At 44.2% G+C, this 24,979-nt stretch overlaps 1 protein-coding gene across 3 annotated transcripts in view; it reads right to left on the bottom strand.

Moving 5' to 3' along the window:
* Positions 1-23,603, bottom strand: part of ATP2A2 (ATPase sarcoplasmic/endoplasmic reticulum Ca2+ transporting 2) — a 554,378-nt gene extending 530,775 nt beyond the window's left edge. For 2 of the 3 annotated variants that reach the window (XM_069619558.1, XM_069619556.1), the window contains exons 1-3: positions 23,148-23,399; positions 21,084-21,146; positions 20,903-20,985 (exon numbers count right to left, since the gene is read on the bottom strand). In XM_069619558.1, the coding sequence (XP_069475659.1) occupies positions 20,903-20,985; positions 21,084-21,146; positions 23,148-23,265 (264 nt within the window). In that variant the 5' untranslated portion in view covers positions 23,266-23,399. Of the gene's footprint in view, positions 1-20,902; positions 20,986-21,083; positions 21,147-23,147 lie in introns of all 3 variants that reach the window. The other variant, XM_069619557.1, reaches the window with a different exon arrangement.
* Between the last annotated feature and the right edge of the window lie 1,376 nt (positions 23,604-24,979).

Consider the following 24,979-nt stretch of genomic DNA (forward strand, 5'->3'; position numbering starts at 1 on the left):
GCATTTTGCTATGGTGAAGGACTGTACTGGCAAAACGCAGAATAGCAATAGCCTGAAAATCTGCCAAAGTCTCCAGGATTCAAGCCTGGTGGGCCAATTTGAAACGCTGGTCACTAGCTGAGATTGCATTATGGCAAATAGTGGTACAAAAAGGGATGCATGAAAGTAGTGTGGGGTGGATCCCTGGAATGTATTTCTCCGAAAAAGTAGATGCTGACTTGATCATGGAAACTGTAGAGCAGATGCATTGCTAGGCCCCCTGGAATTGCATGTGGTCTACACAACGAACTGCAAAAGGGAGGATCAGCTATGTGCTAAGAAGTCATAAGTGGGTGGGCATGGGGGCGTAGGACTGCGAAGCGACAAAAAGCTTATGCACAACAGATTACCACAATACGTTATTGGTTACAACACCTGTTTATTGTATGTTTGTTTAAAAACAAAAGTAGGCTCTTTCATTGCATGTAAATTCTGATGGATAATTAACTACTTTAAAAAAATACAAAGAAAGGATTTTTGGGGGTGAGAAGATGGGTGTTAAATAATGGGTGCAACAGAACACCTCCCTCTCCAGCGAATAGGCCCTATTATTGTGCAACTTAATTCCAGAGTTAAGGGGTAGCAGGAGTGTAGCCCTAAACCACTGCATCAGACAATAGTTGGTCACAGATTCTGGTACAAAACGGTAGAAAACGGGACTGCATGCAGAGACACTCAAAGCTTCTATAATCACCTCTTAACCACAGCAAGGAGTCTGCAAGGGCTCAGTCAAAGGTCCAGAAGGGAGCAGAGGCAAAGCATAATTCTAGGTAGCAAGCCAATGTCAGACTAGCATGGAGCAGATATAAAGGCAAGACTTTCTGCCTGGTTCCAAGATGGCTACCATGCCATTATTAGCACCAAAAGCCATCGACCTGCATTAGGCAGAAGAAATTAAGGCAATCAGCCAAAGAGCACCATTCAAAGTTTAGAGAGTACTCAAATCAGGCCGCAAAGGAAATGGCAAGGAGGGACTATAAAAGACCAGATAGGAGATCAGACCGATGTCTTGACTGAGGAAGCAGCAGACAGGGATCCAGTAGAAAACAGAACCTGAAGACGGTAGGCAGAGCTAGACCAACACCATCTGCAGATGGGGCGGGGGGGGGAAGCCTGGGGAATTTCCTACAGACCCAGAAGATCTGAAATCCCAGGAGGTGGTCTTGGGGTTCATGTAGAGGCTGACCGCCAGCCCCAAGGCTAGGGATTAATCAGGAACTGCTGCAATAAGCTACAAGAGAAAGGGTAGAACCAATAAGCTGATCGCGATCTGCCAAAAATAGGTTAGAGCACTCCAAATCTGCAGTTTACACAAACTTCTGTGAAATTGAACACAATGGCTGCAAAGTTAAGTTGGACACCTCTCACTCCCTCAAAGTTACCAGCTAGGTAAACATACTGCCAGTAAAGGATTCACTTACAAAGGTCAGGATTTGCAATGGTCAAAACACTTGTACAATGACAATATATCGACTGGAGAAAACTTCAGTACAAACCTACTCAATTTGACACACAACTCTCGTCTTCACATCGGCTGTGGGACCACACTGTCACTGCATTATATGCCTAGCACAGGTGCAGAGTTAGCACGGAAATTAACAGTTATTGCACCAGTCCAGTACTTGTGCAAATTCTTCTAATGATGCCACGATTAAGATCAGATTATATCTAGTCACTGCACTGGTTCGACAAGAAAGTAAGTCTGCCATTAATGTAGGGTGAAGCGCAAGCTACCAAACACAGCATGCTTGGAGGCAACTGCACACCCAGTCTCTGAAGAAATGATACTGACAAACACCCCGTCTGCCCCAGTCCAACTAACCCAATCCCCATATGCTCGTGTAAATTTAGCCACCCCCACCATCCAGCCCATAACTCTTCTTGCTCAGTCCCATAATATTCTTCTTAGAGGTGTACTTTCCAGCCACCCGGAATATTCCCAGTTTATACAACCATGACAACCCCATTAAGTACCTGCCAGTCATAGCAAGCTTCAAATTCAAGAACACCAGTGCTTATTTTGCACTCTGATAGACTAGGCACTCACATTCCCAGTATTATGTTACACAGGCAATAGGACAACCCTTGTATTCCACAAAATCCCACTTTGCCAACAGTTAAATTCCATTGTGAATTTAGTTTACACATAGAAACCTTACACAAATCGATATTAACAATGACAGTACAACACAATTCCATAATTGAGACAATACAGAACACTCCACAATGAAATATCCCAATTTAAAAGTTTTAAAATGGCTCATTGTTAATAATTAAAATCTTGGCTAATTTTCATATTCCAATCTCATCTATAGTAGAATGATCACAATAGATTTCATATTAACGAAAAAAAGGTTATACAACTTTCCTTATCTACCAAGAGGAAAAAGATTGAAGCTCTAACCATAAAATTTCATCCAAAGTGATTCCAAGTCTCACTTAGCTCCCAAAGCATTCCCCTAGATGGGCAAACTAGTTCAGACACAGAAGAACATGGGTTGCCATTTGCTCAAACACTTGCCACTGCTGACATAACTAATTCTCCACATTAGGTCTCTTCCATAATAAACAAATTTTTAACAGACAGATTTAATTGAAATCTTAGCATGCCGTAGCCAAAATTCCGAGATGGATAGTGTTCCAAATAAGGTGCACAATTATCAAATGCATGGAAGAGCTGGCAATCTTTTGCATTTGACCAGATGATTCTGTGTATTACACCAGGTGAGCCTCCACAGACAGTTTTACAAGCATGTGGATTCTCCAAAACCCAGAGACTACAGTTCTTGCATGCAATTTATTACATGGCAATTTGCTGCCTTTGAAGCACTGGCCCAAAATGTTCAAAACCTGATCCTCTCGTCGGACCCAGGAATTTTACGCTTCCACAAGATTTATATTGAGGGCCAAACCCAATGCCAAATCGTATTGCTGACATTGGAATTGCCATTTTGGGAAAAGTGTTCCATCGATGTAAAATTGTAATCTAATAAATGGTGGATTTCCAAATCATACACAACTGTGCCATTAGAAATAGCTCCCATATCAGTTATTAAAATGGCATAACTGAACCAAAAGTGCTTTAGCTTTCTCTTTTAAGATGCAAAGGCTAAACTTGGATGGGCATACATTATAAACCCCTCCACTACTTCAGTTTTAGTGTTGTCAATTCGTCCAGACATGGGTCTTTTTGTGGCCAACCGAAAAACTCAATACCTTCATTTTTTCCATATTGATTTTCAATTCATTAACATGTGCATAAACTTGGAAAACCTTTAACATTCTTTGAAATCCAATATATGAACAATCAGGATAATATCTGCATACGTTACCAAGGCCATTTGCATACTCTATTGTAGGCTCCAGATCTGATATGCAAGCGCTGCATTGAAAAAGGGCCAAAATGCACCCCAGGCGCAAACCTTGGCCTGCTGGAATTGCCTCTAATCTCCTAGATTTATGAATCAGTGCAGCTGTAGCAAAATACGAAGACCATTAGCAATGCCCCAGTGGTGCAGCTTGGCCCATAGTTTACTCCAGTTAACATGATCAAAAAGCCAACGATGGATTTATGGTTGCCACGCGAATGATACAGATGGATTATCCTAGGATTGCAAAGGCAATAATTCAACGGATTTGCACCATTGCCCTTTTTATAGACTGGTAATATGGATTGTCTCCAAGTAAACTAAAACTGCTTAAGAGTATCAATTGCCCTAAAAAGTTCATATAGTAATGAAGACCAGACACTACGGTTTTCCTTGATGGCTAAACTGTACAGCCCATTTGGGCCAGGGGCCCTCTATTTGCTGCTTTTACTATTCAAGGCCTCCACGTCTTCCTGGTTAAACCCAAGGGCCCAATCGATTTTTCAACTCAGCAAAAATCCAATCATCAGTAGGTGCTGCATTTAGCCGTGTAAAATGGCCATAACAGGTTACTTCAAGGATTGTGTTCGACTGTGCCGATACTTGATAGTTCTTAACTAACCTCCAATAATTAACATCATGTTTGGCAAAGATAGTGGACAACGTGTATTCCCCTCTAGTTGCTGTAAATAGCACTGCATAGATTTAATGAGAGAATATATAAACTTTCCTAATGGCTTCGATTTTCTGGGAATCAGGTAAGGTACTTGACCGAGTTAACCATTTGGACCTGCCTATTAAAAAGGCCAAGGCCTAGCCTTACCATAATTACTACCAGTGTATATACCAATTTAACCATAAAGAAGACATTTAAATCGGGAAGGCGTGTGGTGTACAAATAGCAGCGGTTGTATTGTAACCATGACCTGTTCAATGCAGTCGTAAACTGCCCCATTAAACTTAGTTGGGGGTGCATTTTAGACTGTTCTTGTCCTGAGAAACAATCTCTTTGGGTCAAAATAGATCCTGGTTGCCACAAAATTCTGATAAAACCCGATGATCACTCAGCGAACCATGACCAATCTAATTGTGCCAAATGGCGCCATAAATATTCAGTAGTTACAATAAAGTCGATCCTTGAAGAGGAATAATCAGAATGGCAAGTGATCAACTGTTCCTCTGGAAAGTTGTTGTGATCAGGTAAAAACAAATTGCAGTCTTGGAAAAACTTTGCCCACCGGCAGTCCCTTGCCGATCTCATTTGAGATCGGTTTCCAGGCGCTATTGATCCTGGGGGCCCCCCCCATCTGAGCAGAGCCTTCCTAAATTGCCAGCACAAAAAGCATTGAAATCCACCGCAATAACCACAGAGGCCCACCCTCAAACCATGATACAAGAATCTCTGCCAATTTATCATGCAGGATATCACAGGTTGTCTCCGAATAGTTGCAATAAAGAATACACTTTAAATTAATTGGAATTGCCAGGAGACAATGCTGTTCTTTATCTTCGATTATGATCCTGAGCAAAGGTGGTTTTTAATGCAATGATTAAACTTCCTTTGCATCTTCCGAGAACCTCCAATTGCCCCTTTTGTTGAAATGTGGTAACTGTCCAACATTACAGACCTCCACCCCGGCCCCAAAACACCAAAAAAAAAAAAAAAAAAAAAAAAACTCCTTCAAAAAGACTACTTAAATTGGTGGACAACTGAAACCCGTTAATGATAAAAACCCACAAATTCCATGTACATATGCTACAAACCAGGCCTCTTCACTCCAGTTTGCAAGGGCCAAAGTTACCCAGGACCAGTCTTTTCGGTCACTTCTCATTAGGTAAAATTGCAACACCAGAGGTCGAACCAATGTACTATGGTTTTATGAAGTGTGCGTTACTAGAGCTTTAGCACACTGCAGAAACTAATGCCCGAATTGCCTGCTTCGCACACAGTGCAATTCTGACACGCACCTCCCTCTGGTTAGAACTTCTGAATCGGTCTCTGTAGCACTAGCGGCTACTTGCCCATCTCCTGGCTGTTGGTGGCTGGCAATTTGCTCGAGGAGAACACTGCACATTCGCCATCTGCTGATCCAGTCGCCATCTCCTGACCCATTTCACCTTTTCCTTACCTTTCCTGTTCTTCCTAGATATAGGAGCAAACAGTAACAGTTCTCCGTATCGATTAGTGCCTTTCCACCATTACTCTGCAGGTCCTCTAGGCAGGATAGCCATTGCACACATGTTTTGCGAGAATCTGTGATACTTTGATTTGCAGATTGTTTTTTCTGTTGCAGAGTGTGGCCATGGGGGGCCTTTTGAGTGCCCCGATGGACAATAGTAATCTGACAATCTTACACCCAGGTGCCCCCCCCCCCCCGCTATACGGCTGTGCATAACCCCTCAATCAAGAAACTCAGGAGCTCCGCCCATCAGTCACAACACCCCCAGTATAGTCATAACACCCCCAACAACCATGAAGGAAGACGGACTCATGAGAACTCCATCCCGATTAACATGACAAATTCTCCACACCCACTTCAACAGCAGATGCAAGTCAAACAAAATAGTCTAGCATTTAACTCCAACAACAGGAGTTTCAAATCCCAAAAACTCTGCTCGAACTGAGTTACTGACCCCATTATCGGCCTTCAAGATGATGCACACGTCTGCTTTGTTCAAACGAATGCCACCTCACCCTACGCAGCACAATATCAGAGCCTGCATCTGGGTTCTCCCCTCAAAGATAATATGCATACCAAATTTTAACTGCGACAAGCCACATAAAAACACGTATAGCTATTGGCTAGTGCTAACCGACGCTTGATGGAAAACAGTGACCTGTCTGCAGGTGAAGACCTAAACAAGTATCTTAATACCAGGCTAATAGTACCAACTTGAAATGTCTCTCCCCCCCGCCACCCGCTCCCCCTTGTACCAGCTTTCAGGACTTCTTGTATACTCAGTATCCAGCTTCCATTTCTTTGCAAACAATCACCAAGCCCTTATAAAAGTTACTATGAAAACAAAAGCCTGCAGAATCGCCCTGGTATTCACACGAAGTGTGCTTGTCCCCAAGTACATTGCATATTTGACAAACTACTCCATCGTGACTAACAAATTGAACAAACCATATATTCCCAGTTTTACTTTCCAAGTAGGGTTCTAGTTTTCTGAAGCCTAGTACAGGGATTGTTGGGCGGCAAGGCCCATAATACCAGTATATTTACTGTTTTATTAACTGATGTCAAGTTTACCACTAGGTAAATGCCATTACACAAATGACTATTTCAAATAAATCCTAATAAATTTTGGTTTGTGGTGGTTGTTACACAATCTTAGATGTCCAGTCCGCACAAGGGCATGCTACAGAGGATTTACTAGTTCAGTGTACTCTTTCATTGCCCTAGCGTATTACCAGTTTCCATTAAGCCAGTACCGTCCTAATTTTACATCTCTAGCAGGTTTCCGGTTTCCCAAAGCACTACTACTTTTCAAATGCCCCTCCCACACCCCCCACAAGAGTGTTGTCAATGCCAGTATACGTCCAATTTGACAACATATGCATATCATAGGTGTGCAATTTCTACAAAACAGCATAATCCTAGTTTTCACGATCCAACTTGCTTCCAAGCATATGTGGGGACACTTCAGAACAGTGCCAATGTTATACTGGTTTGTACAATACCATTAAATCGTTGCAGATTCCAGTGCACCCAAGCTTACAAAATTCTGGTATATATATTGTAGACAATTTCAGGATAGGGTGTACAATGCTTTCTCCCAGTCTGTGCCTCATGCCCCTATCCAGGGTAAAATGTCAAGCAACTAGGATACAATATATGGCATTTATAACGCACCTATACACAAGTGTTTCAAGGCGCGATGAGGCATGGGAGGGGACACAAAGGGAGGACCGACAACGATTCTACTAGGCCAGGTGTCATTCATATTGCGCAAGTGCGTGGGAAGGAGGCAGGGACAGTGCAGTACATGGGAATAGATAAGTAAGAGTAACGGCCAGCATGTGGCAAGTGCATGGGTAAGTGCAGACATGAGGTGCCATGAAACAGCGCCCAAGTGCGGTGGTAGCCAGGCTGGCCGGGACCTGGGCCCGAGATCAGAGGGTGTCCAGGTAACCAGTGCCGTTCCGGTTACAGCCAAGAGGTCAGTAGGGGAGAGGAGGAGAAAGAGCAGAAGCAGAGAAAGATTTTGATGGTTCTCCTCAAGTTTAAGGGAGGCTGTTCCAGAGTGAGGCCCCAGCCGAAGAAATGTCTACCACCAACTCGTTGCTTGGAGAAGCGACTGACCATGAGGGAGTTGGCAGGGGAAGAGCAAAGAGCTTGAGAAGGAAGATATTTAGGAAGAGAGCTGAAGGTATTGAGGCCCCATGCCCCAGAAGGCATGGGACAATGCATAGGGGTTTTAATTTTATCCAGGCAGCCAATGGGAGCCAGTACAGAGATTTAAGTCCTGGGAGATACGATCCCTGGGCTTGAGGCCAAGGACAAGTCTCGCAACTACACAAAGCCATTCACTCCCATCAGTTCCCAAACACACATTAAACTGGTTCTCATTTCCAGATCACTGGCCAATGAATAAGTGAGTGTCATGTCTTGTAGAATACTCCAAATGTTACAAGCCTGGTATTCTCAATATACAAAGTTTCCATAATAAGATGGCCTCCCATTTCATGGTTACATAATTCAAAAAATGTCAGTTTGGAAATGTCCCATCAAATTTCTTGATAAAACCTCAAAAGAAGCTGAACTAGCCTACTACACAGACAATATGCTCGCACCAATTTGGTCCCATCACTCCTGCGGTTCAGGAAGAAACCCAACACTGCGCCAATCCCTATTTTTTTTAAATGGAACAATGCTCTGCCTTATGATCCCCATAACACCTCTTCTTCACCAACTCCACTGGCAAAATCTGTGCTTTTTTTTGTACAGCATCCGGTTTGCCAGGTTTCCCCATACACCAATCCCATATACATATATTCCCAGTTACAGAAGAACAGTACTACAGTGCCCGTTGAGCAGGTTAAAAGGATTTAGAACCTAACTTGGTGAGAGGTTCCGAGAAGGCAACTTAGCGGTCCAGACAGGTTCACTCTAAAGTCCAAACAAACTTCTCAAATGGTAGAGTGGCAGAGCAGTAAGGAGTCAACTCTTGAAGGCAGGCTTCGTGCAAAATACAATTGACACTCACAAAGGCTGTTGGAGGTACAAACCAGAAGTACAAATGTTCAAAAATATACATTAAGGCAAAAAAGGACCAGAAATCAGAGAAGCAAACACTACTGACAGGCCTCACTTTGCACTTGCTAGTGATAAGTAACTCTGGGAAGTAAGAAACAAAAAAAAAGCAGTGTGCAGTGTTTATGGGGAGGAATGAAGGGGAGCAACTTGTGCATGGCTAGTAGCTTACAACTAAAGTTTGCCCCAGCTATTATATATACACACACACACACACACATTTACATCTGATAGCCAAAGATTTATTGCATACCAGAGGCGTAGAGCCCGAGTGGGCAAGGCCCACCCAAAATCTATAAATGCCCACTCAAAAACACTGGGTATTACTGCGGTATTACTACATTAGCTACAGGCCCCACGTGGTACACAATTCTGGCTACGCCTCTGGTGCCTGCCATTCTAGCTACTTTTAGCATATAGTACTGACAGTTCAATAGGCATTAACAAGGGAAAGTTCCAAACCAGAGGGCATGCACACCATTTCTTACTCAGCAAGAGTCAAATATCACTAGCCCATGCCTAGTGAAAATTGCAGCTTGTTCAAAGCCTTACAATTAAAGTCCAGCCCTACCCTATACAATTCCCAGGTGTGTTACAAGCAATATGTTACAATACAGCAATTGAAACACCTATGGCTTAACTATAAAACAGGGCTCAAAGTCTAGACTTTCAGCATTAGGATAGTTTACATTATGCAAGGTAAGTATATCGCAATGGTTCCTGTAAAGAAAAGAGACCGTCAACCAGACCTTAATGTTTGAGAGGACCCCAGACACTATCCGCCGCGCCACCACTTAAGTCATAGCAAAGATGGCTGCAGTTGAACTGCACCTTCTAATGCCTCCAATGGGGAAAGGAAACTTCAGCACCCTGCACCCCAAATAGCAAAACCAACACAGCCACAGGAGATCGTTGGGACAACTCGGCTCACTGGTGGATTCCGAAACTGCCACCACAAGCCTGTTGCTGCAAAGCTTCAGACAATCAGAAAAGAGACCAGCAAGTGGAGGAGACAGCTCTATTTTAGATCCCATGAGGCAGGAGGTACCCTCAAAAGTAGCAGATGGAGCAACAGCATTCGACACGAGGCGGACTGCTGTGCTGCTCGGTGCCTCCCGAATTTGACAAGGTATTTCCAGAGAAGGTGCTTAAAGTTTCCTGCCCCACGCTAGATCAATGCAACAAGCTAGTCCAGCTAGAGGAGGCTTCAGCACTACTATCTAGATCTCGGAAGAGACAAGTAGGTGTTTAGACTGGTTGGTACCCAACATTCCAAAGGAGACACCCCTGTTGCTGTTCAGTCAACAGGGCAGCGCTGTGGTTGGCTACCTCAATGTACGCCTGCATTACCAGTCCTCCACTGTCCCTCTACTCATGATACTTTGCTCCAGATCCTGTACTACCTTCAGACTGCAAAGAGATCCAATTCCCCACACATCAACAAGACATTGGCTGTGGTATGACGTGGAACAATATAGTCCCAATCATATTAATCTCAACCAGTTAGGCATGCAAAACACTAACAAGCCTTCCTGACAAGAACCCGATGAAAATCAACAACTGTATATGGTAGTTTGACGCAAGAAGAAGCCAATTACGAAAATGGCACAACAGGGCTCAAACCACAAGCAGGCATTTTGATCATAGTATTCTCAAAAGGGCATTAGCTCCATAAAAATGGGCAAACAGCAGTGCACTGAAGAAAAAAAAAAAACAATGCACTGTCATCAGCTTGTTCAGTGCACATCACAAAAGTAACTAATGTTAGTGAGGCACGATGTACCTCTGCAGCACACTACTTGTGTTGCAATGTAAAAACAAAAAGGTGGACAGATTTAAAAACGCTCCCAGCACTCACAGCAAGGACTCATAAGCTTATCCAAAACTAAGTGCTTTGAGGGAGGCAAAGGGACATGATTCAGTCCCACACCCCCCCCGCAAAACACATCTATAAAATAAAAAACACACCTTCCATTTCCACCGTCCCGGCCCCCCTCCCACTCCCATTTATGTACAATCCCAGTGTACTGCACAATAAGTAATCCACGAAACATCAACCAGCACGCTGCAGTTGAAGTTATCCTACTTGTAAAGCTCAAACAAACGCCATCACATATCCTTGTGCCCGACAATACCGAAAAATAGGCACTGCTGGGGCAAGCGATCAGTCATATGGACACATGGCTTTGCACACATCTTAGAAAGGGGGACTTTGTTCCCAGAGCCAGTCACGCCATGCGTAGTTTCAATGCATAACCAGTTATTCATTCAGTATATGGGAAAGCAAATAAAGCAGTACATTAACGTAATTACATATGCTTGTATGAACTTGCAGGCAAACTGCTTGCCTACATTCCACAAGCAGAACAATGTAGTGACCGAAAAATGAAGGGGGAAAAAAAAGCAGCCAATGCTAGTGATAAATTATTAGACATTTCCTACACTCCTGAGGAAAAAAGAAAAACTGCCTTCTGCTTAGGGTGACCAGATTTAAAAAGTAAAAAAACCGGGACAGGGAATCCAACATAAAAGCAGGACTAACTCTTGAAAGTGGCCGTCAAGCCACTACACTTCAGTAGCGTGTGGAGGAGAAGGGAAGTGTTACTGTTCAAACAAACACATAACTAATTGATAACAAAAAATGAACACGATCTTGGAGCATTTCTGTGCCAGATTGTGCATTCATGCCAGTCACCTATAACGACCGACTGCCAAAAACTAGGAAAATTGCAGTTTCCAGTGGAAACATTGAGAAAGGGGGACAGCACACCAAAAACGGACATTACCAGCAAAACCGGGGCGCTTGGTTACCCTAACTCTGCTTCAATTGTTCTGCATAGGTCACAGGACAGATTTATGCAATGTCAAATCAGATTTCTGGAACACGTGTACCCTACTGCAAGCCTTACAGAAAAAGGGGAATGCATTCCCTGGAACTTCCATACGACTAGACACCAATGTTGCATGCTCAAGAAAGGTCGAACTTCCCCAAGGCTACACTGCCTCTGCCACCTCCAGGACGACACTCGCAAAAAGCAGCCAATTACAATCACAGCATGCAAGAAGATACTGCAGCACAGCAGGAGAGGAATAAAACTGATAATTGAAGTCTGGACCAAAGGCTTATCTCCCACTGGTTCTGTCAGTTTATGGGGTTGATAAACGAGCAAGAGGCCCGTTAATACCGAAACCTGAAAACGAACAAAATTAGATTCACTAACGGGTCAGCCCAGGATTTGAAGAGGCGGGGCATTTTCCATTTGGAGAGCACAGACCACAATTTAGCGTTTGTCCACGAAGTAACAAAACAGACCGTAACATAGCATGGTGCCACGCCCTGCATGCAAGTTCACAGTACATCAGTGGATACGAGAGACAGAAGCGCATGTCAAAAAAATTAAAGGCCAATTGATACTGGTGGAGTCAATGGAGCAGGCAAAAGCAAAACAGGCTCCAGTCTAGCAGCCTGCACCAAGTATTAGATTGGTTGCTGAACAAATGTACAGGCATGTCTAGAAGTGTGTTTCAGGAAATGCTGTTAAGAGCAAGAAGAAAAAAGAAAAGTTGAGCCAGTAGAAGAAAAATGAAAATTGTATTTACTCCAACCAGAAAAGTGGCCTGACCAAACAATCAAGTTTGAAACCCCTTCAGTCAGGCTTGATGTGAGGAAAAAGTCTACTCTACCATCTATTTAAAAAAGTATGTTGGAGGAGATCGCGTTAGCAAATGTCGCTGTTCATTCCACTGGCTCAAGACAATCCTGGTTGTGCTGCAAAAAAATAAATCGGTCAAAATGTGTAGACTCTTCTGTGTAGACATTGAAGGCGAAGGTTTAGCAGGAGAGCAAGTGTGGAATAAAACAGATTGGCTATTAAGTGGAATTCACACTATAAAAACTAAGCTTGAGAATGGGGCCAATGTCACGAATTACAGATATCAAGAGCAAATTCAGTGAATTACTGCCTCCCTATACTTCCAAGCTAAAGTTGTACTCTGTGGCAGACTGTCAAAAGCAGCCTCAGCAAGTAATACAAATAAATTTTAAAAAAATTGAAGGAAACCAGTCTTGGACCCAGCCAATAACGGACCAGTAGCAGTTTCTCTCCCTGGCAATTCCGGCCAAGCTTTGGAAAATTGTGTTCGCTGTTCACCATTCCCTGTGACAAAAGCATTCGGTAGATTGCAAAACACTAGAGCAGCATTTGACCTTTTATCAGGGAGGTTAATGGCATCAGGCGAGAACAAAAGGATCCTATAGGTTAGTCTTGATAAAGGCCACAGCACACAATCATGGTCGACAGTGGATCAATTAAAAAACCGCAGCATTGCACGAACTACTCAGCAAACAAATGGCCAGTTGGGCCTTCTAGCATGATGGAAAAACAAATGTAACCTCCTAAAGATCCTGGTGCACAAGGTGTTGCCCTCCTTGAAATCCTTAGTTAGCAATAATGCCAGTTATTCCTAACTATGCCTTCAGCTGTAAATCCTCACTCAAAAAATGTATATTTTGGGGATTGTTTGAAATTCGTATTTACCTCCCCGCCTTCTCCTAGTAGCTGTACATTTGCCTGGAATAGAACTAAAACCAAGAATTAAAAGTGGGCTTTTGATGGTGGGTAGAAACCGGATTGACAGTCCAAACAGCTAGTCGGCACAATCAGGAAGCATGCAAGGCAGATGGTCAATTGCAAGGATTAAGAAGCTGCCGTCTGTTAATACTATACTCTGCTGCAGTGACTCCATAAACCATCAAAGAAAATTATGAACAGCAACCACTAACCTGGATCCAATACTGCACAACAAACAATCTGATGTTGCATGGAGGGTGGGTTTATTTTTCTTGACAGGAATACTAGGACATTCGTTTTGGGAAACCCGGTGCTCAACCCAAACAGCCCCTAGAGCCTGCTTATATGACAAATATAGATTCTGCCGACAAATATAACTCACATGCAAATCCAAGTGGACAGATTTTTTTTTATTGCACAAAAATAGAGGGCAATGTGCGGTCTGCCAATGTATTTTGGAAACGAGTCAGTCTTCAGGGCGACCGCCTTACCTATCCAAATGCATGCACTCTACCACTAAAATCGATTGAAATAATGGAAAGAATGCAGCTTCAATGTAAAGATGTGGGTGCGCAGCCACACTGAGCAAAATGCCCTTGTGTTGTGGGTTCTACCATCGTGCACCCTTAAAGAATTATAAAACAGCTCTTCTGAAATAATTTGTTTCAGCTGATGTTGGCATAACATGTGGGATGGCATGGATTGGCTGTGCCTGGAATATTTGGCAGCCTGCGAAGAGTGATGGGGAGGACACCAGATGGGAATGGAACCATTCCATTTAACAAATGGAAACAATTTGCAACCGACGGGCAAATGAGCAAGTGGTGCCAACTACCCAGGAATAAAGCCTACGGTTCTCCCAACATGGCCTTTCTTGCAATATGTCCGTAACAAAAGAAACTTTTGCCATAATATAATTGTCCTTGACAATTATAAGTAAACTACAAAGGAATGTTCCAAACTCCAAAAATCCCCGTGGACACAGTAATGTCAACTAGCAACAAAGCAACGGAGCCTACAAACCCAAACCAGTAACAGACATTGAAGTACAGTTAACCAAAACGAGGCCCTGCATGCATGCAAAATCGAAAAATAAAAAACACGCCAAACGTCTGACTGCCCCAGAACACTTTTTTCCAATTAAAATGCAAGTCTATAGAACATCTGCTGCAGATAAGGCCACGTGGAACCACGTTTCTTGTTAGTTCCTAGACAAAAAAAAAATAAAAAAAAAAATAAAAAAAATCGGCCATTACTCCCATTATAAAGCAACAAAGACTGGGAATGCATGGTTCTTAAATGTCAGCCAAGACCTCTCCTTTCATATTGTTGCATTAGTAGGCAGAGGTCTCTGCAATACCTTCAAACTGTGCCAGAGATTTGGCCACCAAGGCGTTAGGCTAAAGGGCAACAGAGCCCGGGAAAAGTCTATTAAAAAACCAACACAGGCAGCCTGTTCGCTGGGGAAATCGACCTGTGGCTTATTTCAGACCCCATGATGAATAAGTACAGCAAGACAGGTTTGCCTTGCCGTTTTATTGTATTCAATGAACGGTCCACGGTGCTGGACCAGAGCTCAACCACAATTTTACAGATTGTTAGGTCAGTATGACCACGTTATTACCTCGGGTTAAGTTACGAGCGGACATGCACCCAGATCCGACAGTCTATTTGGGGTATTGATTGAAAGCGGTGCTGAGCACCAGCAAGCAAAGTGGCAGGGAACCTGGCAAAGGGCAATGATTCAGAGTAGGGATGTAACGGTATAACGTTAAAGATACCGTGAACCACTTAATTGAACAATAATAACCGTCACATTGTTTATACCGGTATACCGTTTATACCGTTAAGTGTGCTTTTCAATCTTATTTGTAAAGGCTGCAGTAAGCAAGCGCTGCACAGTCTTGGTCTTGCACTGTTGGATGTGCCGTCTGCCAAGTAGTTTGTTGGAACAGTTTTAAATGCCATCCCATAAACCACACGTTCCGACACAAAATCAATATGTTAGCAATAGGAAGAATACAGTGCCAAGAAGGAAAAGCATTTACTTTGGTTTGGCGGCTTTGGGGTTTATATATTTATTTGTATTTATTTTTATTTATATAGCACCTTACTCCAAGGCGCTTTACAGTTTAACAAGAATACACGAAACATAGAACAGTAGAAGCAAACAATATACATGAATTAGACCAAAAAACAGTATGTACAACAATTTGCATGTGAGAAGGGGAAGGACGGGTGAGGGAGAGAGATTAGGGAGTAAATTACATAGTAGGATGAGAGATCATAGGGAGGAAGGGGAGAGTGGCAAGAGTTGAGATGGGGTAATAGAGGGAAAGAAAGAGACAAAGACAAAGAGAAAGGTGTCAGGGGCAATGGAGTGATTTCAAGGAGGAACGGAATGAAGAATAGGTGGGGATGGAGCGGATGAAAAGCGTCAGGGAGTCCCAGTGTAAAGGGGCAAGGAGCAGAAACGAGAAGAGGCACAAGGGGGAGGGGGGGACAGAAAGTAAGAAGAGATCAGCGAAGGGAGCGAGAGGGAGTGTGGAATGAGGAGGAGAGATATGGAGGGGCAAGGTCATGGAGAGATTTAAAGACAAGACAAAGGAAGTGAAATTTAAGTTGGGAGTGGAAAGGAAGCCAGCCAGCCTAGGTTATAATGGATAATATTTGCTAAATATATGACAATGGGGGATTTCCCTGGTTCTATCATTGAATTTACAAATAATAAGTCACACTGCGGAATTCACTCATCTCTGTGGGTATTCCCTACTGCCGTATCAAAGGGTAACGTGTCCGTGATTACTCAACACCTTTTGGCACGCTAGTAAACTAAAGGCTATAACCTAAAGAGAGTGCATGTGTGTGTATGCGCACAAGCGTATACTACCATCAGCCTCCATTGATCTGTGGCATGCAGGTTAGCAAGATGGCAACATGTTCATCTTCACCAGTAGCGAGGGGGGGAGCAAAAATCCTAAATGACCACTTAGGGCTCCACCCCCCCCTCCTCTCCACATGTGTGTTTGTGTGTGGTGGAAGCAAGGGGTAGCATTTCAGTGGAAATTATGTTGAAAAGCCCAATTCTGGCCCTAGGTGCCTGGTTTTGTTTGTGTTGATAAATCTGACAATTTATGACCTTTTAGAAAATATTTGTTAAGATTAGTTAACTCCACCTGCTATACCACAATAACCATGATATACCGTCGTTTGGCAAGAAGGTTATCGTACCGTCATAAAATTTATACTGTGACACCCCTAATTCAGAGCAGCTGGTGCAACAACGATTACAGGCGACAGTGCTGCAGTGGACTACAAACCAGGGTCCCATTAGGAAGCAGATTTGATGCAAACACAAGTGCACCGCCCGGAGCAACCTGAAAAGGAGGCTCATACAGCAGATATGAAGAGATGACCCAGTTAGCAGCCCTTGCAAGGGATCACCACCATGGTGGAAACCTGGAGCAAAGCCAAGAAGCGTACGAGCATGTTGGCACCTCTGATCAGCAGCACCCTCACATATCACCACAGAACAATGACTGGGAAAAGGACGTTAAGGCCTGAAGATTTTAGTCAAATATTTAGTGATTGTTTCGGAAACCCACATAAATATACTGACAGTATAATTGTTTCATGGGACTTTTTCCGCTCTCTAAAATGCACCTACCCAGATAATATATTAGAGAATTGGAAACGAGGAGCGACATTGATAGTGCTGCAGCAACTGGTCCGGTCCGTCTTTGTCCTGAATGTTGCAACTTTAATGTAGGGCTCATTTAGTCGCCCCTCTTTGAGACAAGATTATCTACTTAATTAAACCAAGTAAACTTTGAAAATCGTTGCTGGAATCCAAAATATATATATTGGATCATTAAGTAGCATGAAAAAGACAACTGAGGTAATGGTAAATCCAGAAAGGAAACAGCACCACAATGAACACGCGAAGGGAGGATGAATACTCTTGGACACAAACAAAAAAAAACTGCTCAAAAAACAATAAGCAGTCAAAGTTAAAAAGCAATCTGGGTTCAGATGGTACATCGAACCGAATCCCCAAGCTCATAGTCAAGAGTAGCATGAACTACATTTTGAAAAGGTCGAGGCAAAGGGAATCCTAAAATCAAGCTTTACATGCGAGTGTGCATGCCAATTCTTTGGAGATACATTGCATTTGGGCTAATGATCAAGTGGCTCTGAACTGGAGGTGCACGTCCGGTGTTGGCTCTTGGCACAGTTGCAAATGTGCATTAGCACCAATCAAAAAGAAGCCAACACGATCGTTTTAAATAAAATAACTTCTTTTTCTACTTAATGTTACAGGAGACCCGGGCTCCAGAGGCAGCAGCACCGGGGCTATTATGCCCCCACTTTGGAGAGCCATATTCATGGCTTCCCCCCCTCCCCCAATTGTGGGTAAGATTTGTGTTTGGAGGGGAGTTGGTTCCTGATCTCCTGAATGAAACACGTGTGCCATCACTACAATAACCAGAATCCTTTGAGACTGAAATTGAAAAAAATAATTAGCAACACCTGAAAAGGAACACAGCCTCCCTGATGAGAGTTTGAGACTTGAAAGTACTTGGAGGAGTAGAACTAACTATTGTGCTTTGGAACTGTAGCAGTTGGGATTTAACCCTGGTAATTTTTGAACATTGTTGGGACCATTTGCATTTGGGATTCAGCCCTGTTATTTTTTGGACCCGTGTTGGGATTCAACCCTGTTATTACTTACATCAGGATTAAATGACTTGGAACCAGAGTGCACGCCTGACCTTTTTCTACTTAAGATCACGTGGCTCTGAACTGGAGGTGAACGTCCGGTGTTGGCTCTTGGCACAGTTGCAAATGTGCATTAGCACCAATCAAAAAGAAGCCAACACGATTGTTTTAAATAAAATAACTGCCACGAGAGATGGATATATATATATATATATATATATACACATATACATATACACACACATACACACACCCACACATATATAGCGCTCAAAGATTATAGTGGGGAAACAGGTTGGTCTCACTGTTGAATGGCAAAAAAGGGTAAATAAGAGCAATTTGCTAATGTAGCACTGATCTCTGAAGGTGACCAATACCTGCCAATTAAGTGCAGCTGTATTGTGCCAGAGCCCTCATTGAAGACAGAACAGATGGTTGTGTAGAGGTAAGCAGAATCTTAAGAAAACATGATTGCGTCACTTCACCAAACTGGGGATGACAGAGGTCAGACTGAAACTGCAAGAATCCAGTCACTGGTTTATTAATGGTGCAATGACGGAATTATTAGGTTGAGGGTTCTTGCTAGGGAAGAGAGCAGGGACAAACAAGCCTTGTAATGACTGCCGTGGTGGACTTGCTTTAATATTTTTTGCGAAAGCAGAAATATGTAGACTATGGTTTCTGTTTAAGATGATACTTGGCGATGGTGCCCTCTGATAGAGGTGCAAAAATAGAACGTGTTAGGAAAGAAGGCACCGTTTTGAACTACACCCAAACAGGCTAGACTACAGTTTAGCTCCTGGAAAAAAAGGGAGCCATGGAATAATGACAGATTCATTGCATCTTTAAGTTATAAAAAGGCATGGATAAGCTAGTGAGTAAAAAGCATAAACCAAGCATGTGCGAAGGTACATTTGTTTCCATTGTCTTAAGACTGCAGCACTCCAACTGATCGTATATTGAAGCAAATCAACTGCTGGATAAAAGGGTCAGGGCTCATTTAGAGTCTGGCTCAACAGGAACATTTAGACAATCTTATTGTGCACGTAATGCAATGTGGTCTTGTAAATCGCACTTCAATTCTGGCGGTCTAGGCGCAGGTTGTTTATGGGCTAGTGGGAGAGGCCCATGAGAATCCCGAGTTGTTGATGCGTGCGAGGCAGAAGTACAAATAAAAGTCCCCTGGAAAACCGAGTGCGAGTAGGATTCTTTGCAGTCATTAAGTTTCATTGAAGAGGGGGAAAAAAAAAAAGTCGATCTGTTGTCATTATCGCTGCGAGGACCCAGTTAACCATTGGTTGGAGTGGGGACTATGGTGGCAGGGTGTGAATTATAGAGAAGTTGAGCAATGGGCTCTTGGGGTTGTGTTTGCTGGCAACTGCTATTTGAGAGTTGGAGAAGTTTCTCGTGTACATTAATGAGCAGCGAAGGACTTGGCAAGAGAACGGCTCAATGAGAGGATGTTTTTGCTTCAGAACTGTTGGTGCAGTATAGTTTGGTTATCATCTCGGTGATGGTTCGTGCCATTTGTTTTAAAGTGCAGGAGTGGACAGCCACGTGGGTCCAATCTACTGTACTTCTTGGCAGGCATCTTGCATTTTAGTACATTTCACATTCGTGTGAGAATTCAAGATTCTTTTTAAAGGTTGAAAGGACGTTATCCCAACAGGATTTCCAATAGTCCTTGGCTGTGGAGTTGTGGCTTGTTGGTATAGGTTTGTGCAGGAGGAGCAGTGTGATAGATAACGAGTTAGGGCATCTGTCAGCTGAGAAGTGTGTTGGAGTAAAAATAGCCAGGTTATGGGTTTCACAGTCAGATAATTTTCCTCTGGGTAAATATTTGGGCAGGAGGGAGGCCCTTGGCTGGTGCTAGCCTTGAAAGGACTACTAGAGCAATCACTGCCATGGTTAAGTCCATAAATAACACTTGATGCAGGTGTTTAGAGTTGTCAGAGGTAGTCATTTACGACGACTAAACCGGTTTCGTGTAAGGTCACAGTCTAAGATGCCCATGTTTGAGAGGTTAGTGCAAGATCACATTTCTATAGACCAGGGGATTGTGTGGGCTTCTGTGATGTGGTGCCACAAATAAGATCAGTTTTCGTTGGGTTGTTTCAGCCCATTTGTCACCCAGGTGTCGCTGTGCGTTTGTGCATCATAGTTGAAGCATATTAAGTAGCAGCAGTCAATACAAATACAAAGAAGAGAAGGGCTCCTTGGGGGTGGGGGGGATATCAATATGAGCACTACACATGGCAAAGGGTCCATGTGTCTCATTTCAGTAAGGAATGGATGGGTCCAACACAAAGCAGTTTCATTTGATGAGGGGCAATGGCTGTGCAAACATCCTAGAAGCAAACCCAAGGCATCCTTACCATGCCTGTAAACAGTGCTACATAGACAAGTGATTGGCAGAGGCCCTTGGGCTTAAAAATCCTTGAAGGCCAGCAGCCCATTGTGCTCTCTAACAGATTGCCATAAATGTCAGTTACTAAATTTGATAGACAATGGTTACTATATCCACAGTCATCCCGACTCGCTGTCGGGAGCAACAGCTGTCACCTTCTTATCGCCCAACAGGGATTTCAACTTGAACATTCCCGTGCAAAAACTATTAACTGTTCAGAGCCAAGAACACGTGTCATGTATTTAATGAAATCAGAGCCGCCCCAAAGTACAAAAGACAGGCACGGCGGCTGACTGTTGCTTTGAAGGGACCAGCAAGTTATGCTTGAATGCTACAAATGATAGAGTTTCTCTTCAACAAAAGTTCCCGTCTGACTGAATTTCATGAGCTGGTATCCAAGTGATTCGTTCAAAGCAACACGGGCTGTCAAAGAGTCATAGTAACTTTACAACAAAATGCAACAAGCAGTCTAGAGCATTTAAAGTTTAACAATTACCAGCAATAAGAGTGACAGTATATAGGTTTCCAAAGCATACTTACAAAAGATATACAAGCTGCTAACAACAAAATCCGAACTAGTAAGTCTTCGAACTGTTCAAGAACAAGTTCCCATAGAGTTTTCCCTGAAAAAGAAGTTAAAAAAGGTTCGAGTTATACTACTCCAAGATCTGCCCCACCACAAATATTTATTTTATTTTTCTTAAATTGAACATGGCCTTACCTTCTTCTGCTGGTAATTCTGTTGCAGTTTTTGATTGGAGGGTGGGGGGGAAAACACAAACAACTTAGTTGCGTAATTTGCCAGTCATCATTTGCGCAAATCTACATAACAAGCCACACACTAACAATGTATTTTATAAATGCCTACTTGATATAGGTTCAAAGGCAACTAATATCGCAGACTTGCAATTGTCACATGCACAGTAATTATTTACAGTGTTGTCTCAAAAATGGTGTTGGGAAATTGCTGGACCTCTGCCAAGATTAAATCGGGGAAGAGAAGATTTGAATAAGTCCTGCGATTCCTGGATCTACAGTGGCATTAATCATGCCCCGAAGGTTTCAGCTCTGGGGTTAGACGTGATCTGGCTTTTCAGCCAAGTCATCACTTCTGCTGCCAGATGTGCAACTCCTGACTCTGCGTACAAGGGTTCACAGCCAGACACCGTGGGGAGCACCACCCATTTAACACAAGAATACCGCTTTCTGCACAACTTCAAAAGAAAAGTTCCTTTATTATACGCTTTTTCCGATCGAAGGCTACTGTTTTTTTTATTGGGGTATAAGTGCTTGCAATCAGAAAGTAATGTGCAGGATCACGTTGTCACCAAAACCAATAAGTTTCAACAGCAATGAGAAATTAGTTTCACCAAACGTCCGTCATTTAAGCTTCCAGCGGCTGAGTCATGAAATCACCGGTCAAAAGGTCGCCTTATTAACATGACAGAAACCGAGGCCGGACAAAACGCCCAAGAGCAGCCGGAGTATTATGTCTTTGTATTTACACCCTGTGCTTTCGCCATAAAGTGGTGACACGGTCACCCATTATCTATTGGCCCAACCCCTCGCTAATCTGGACCCACAACAAGGCAGCCAACTCCCCACGAGCAGAACCCCAAGCTCGTCACTCGCCCTTCTGGATCCCAAGCGTACACCAGCAAACCATCCGGACTCTAAGAGCTCACAGTTGCACTTTGGACTCGAAGCACACATCGCGCCCCAAGCACACCTCTGCCACAGCGCCTTAAGGCTACACGTCATGGGTGTGAAGGGCAGTGATATTCAGGTTTCTTAGCACTACACCGCAACACCATCATCTGCATCCCGAGTTGTCCACGCGCAGCTGCCAAAATACAAGGCGAGCAGCGGAGAAGGATCAAAGAGGAAGGGCCCGGACAGGCCTGGGTGTGAAGCCCGAGACAAGCCACGAGGCCGCTCGCCATCTTCACAGTTACGAGCTATCGACGTGGTGCCACCCCAAGGACTGGCAGCAACAGGGCTCATAGGGGTGGATTTAATACAAGGGGTTCATTCGGTGGGGCGGGGAATTGTGTGACGGAGGCTGGGCGCTCCACGAGCACACCTTGGGATACACGCAGGGAATGCGAGGGGGCACACAAAGGACGTTGGTGCTTCCAGTGGTCACACAATGGATGTCAATGGACTATGGGTTCTCATCATGGAGGCTAACATGTGCTCGCTAGGAGGGGTTTCAAGGCATGACTGTGTGGAGCCGAATACATCCCACTGACACCTTGCATAGACGGTGCCATTCTGAAGCACTCTTGAGCTAGGAGGGTCACCATTGGGCTCACACAAGAGATGTCATTTCTAAGCACACATGGTCTTACACAAGGGAGGCCAGTGAAACATATGGGCTGGGGTGTTACAATGGACGACACTGGGACACGAGAAGGACCAGGATTTCTCGCATGCATCGTTGTGCAGCACACGTGGGCTGGGGGGAGGCGTCAATGGAAGACACTGGCGCGGGGGGAGAGGGGTGGGGGGGTCGCGAAGGAGAGATGTCAGCGTCGTGCACACATGGGTTGGAGCCTGGGGTGTCACACAATGGATGCGAGCGATCAAGCATGATGGGAAGAGTCACTCTTGGGATGGGAATGACACCAACAGTAGGTCACCACTATTCCCACAAAATAGGTGAGGGAGATGGGGGGGGCTCTAGCACCGATGCTAAGGGGGCTGCGTTACATACAAGCAAAGATGTAACCCGTGTGGCACAACAGCCTCTCCTGAAGACACACAGGCGAGCGGAGGGACCTACCGTTGGGCCCCCATCGCTCCTTCAGCTTCTTGACCTGCTCCAGTCCCAGCCCGGTGCTCTCGTTGACGTTGAAGTGCGCAAGCACCTCCTCCACGGTCTTGGTGTGTGCGCTCTCCATGCCGTGGCCGGGCGAGGAGTCTCCTGCCGCTCTGCGGGCTCCGCGCGGGTCTCTCTGTCCCTGCCGGGTCGGCTCTTGCCGGAAGGGGTGGGGAGGGTTGGGCACAGTTCAGACCCTCTGCCCCATCGGCGCACGGAACAGTCGGCAGAGCGGTCAGTGCCGGCAGCCGCAGAGATCTATCTGGGGGGGTTCCCGCTTCCTGTTCGTGCCCTCCGCTTTCAGTACAACTCCCTCCTGACCCGCGCTCAATCCGTTCCCCCCCTAGTTCCGGTGTCTCCCCCTCCTTGTCCCGCTCTGCTGCTGCTGGCGCCGCTGCTCTGCTATAGCCTTTATCAGATGCGCCTCCTCTCCACTGCTGGCCGCCGCTGCATGTGGACGCAGCTCATTGGCCAGCCGGGAACCTGAGGAGAGAGATGCGCATCACCCCGGCACTCCTCCCCGCCCGCAGCCAGGATCCCGGATCAGCCTGACGTACTCGCATTGCGTAGGCCATAAACTAGTCACCCGAGTTCCCAACGGATGCGCTCCCTCCGCCGCACAGAAAGTATTCTAACCCCGCTGCCATCTTGAAACTGTATACTATATAGTCTGTTACGAACAGTTCAACGTCACTGAAAAAAATAAAATGATATATAATAATTAAAAAGAATTAAAAAAACACGTGGTTCCCCATCAATTAACCTACGCCTGCACGTATTGCCTAAATAATAGTTTACTATATGATATTCATTACTATATATTAATCGGTTCGGTAAATTATTGCTTTGTATTAGCATATTATATAAAGTACCGCAATTCGTACCTTTTGACATTTTAGAAGATACTAAATTGTACTCGCCCCGAGCCGGTGTCACCTGAAAATGGCCACCAAGTGTCAGTATGTCTAAATAGTTCATTACAATGGCGCAGGCTACTTTGTCCTTTGTCTTTGTTTATGGCTGTTCATCAGGCTGCCATTTGTCACAGTTTCTTTTTGCGTTAAATGTCGACTTTCATTTAGCTTGGCGATAATAACCTGTACATTATGAAGTCAATTAAAATTAGATTATTTACCATCTCAGCTGAGTCAAGCTGAGTGTCAGTTTCTATTAGCACGTGTACATTATATTTGTTTGTAAAATAATTATCAATAGTTGCTTGTGAAATTCTTGAGCACACTATTTTTGCCCTAGTATTGTTCTTAATATTTTAGATAGTTGTGGTAATCTACCCTGGAATGTACCCGAAGCATTGCAATTAAAATGGCTGATCAGCGAAGAAACTTTAGCCGCTAAATCTCTTCCGTGTTCGGTTGCTGTGAGTTTGCCAAACTAAGTAGTAGGGAGAGGATCCAGTGAAAGCCAAGTAGCTCACTGACTGAACTTCTATTGGAAGCGAACAGCCAACCGACAACAACAAGAACATTATTAATTAAAAAAAAGACCACGAGTAAGAAGGTATGGCTCATCCAGGACCTACGACTTATACACAACGTTGGCCCAGGAAGGACCTTTGCCATAGCTCTCAACTCACACGCTTTTGGCGGGTGTCACCCGCCTTGTAAACAGCTGACTCACCCGCCAAGCCTCCTGCACGCCCATTCATTTCAATGGGCCTCTCACCCGCCAAAAATAAAATCGGGTGTTTTCACCCGCCTTTACAACACAAATGGTTGAGAGCTATGCCTTTGCCACAACTGCGTACGGAATACTGATCTAGTTTCCTAGAGTCAGAG

The sequence above is a fragment of the Ambystoma mexicanum genome, chromosome 10 (assembly GCF_040938575.1).
Source record: "Ambystoma mexicanum isolate Mex_15411 chromosome 10, UKY_AmexF1_1, whole genome shotgun sequence".
Classification (NCBI taxonomy): Eukaryota; Metazoa; Chordata; class Amphibia; order Caudata; family Ambystomatidae; genus Ambystoma; species Ambystoma mexicanum.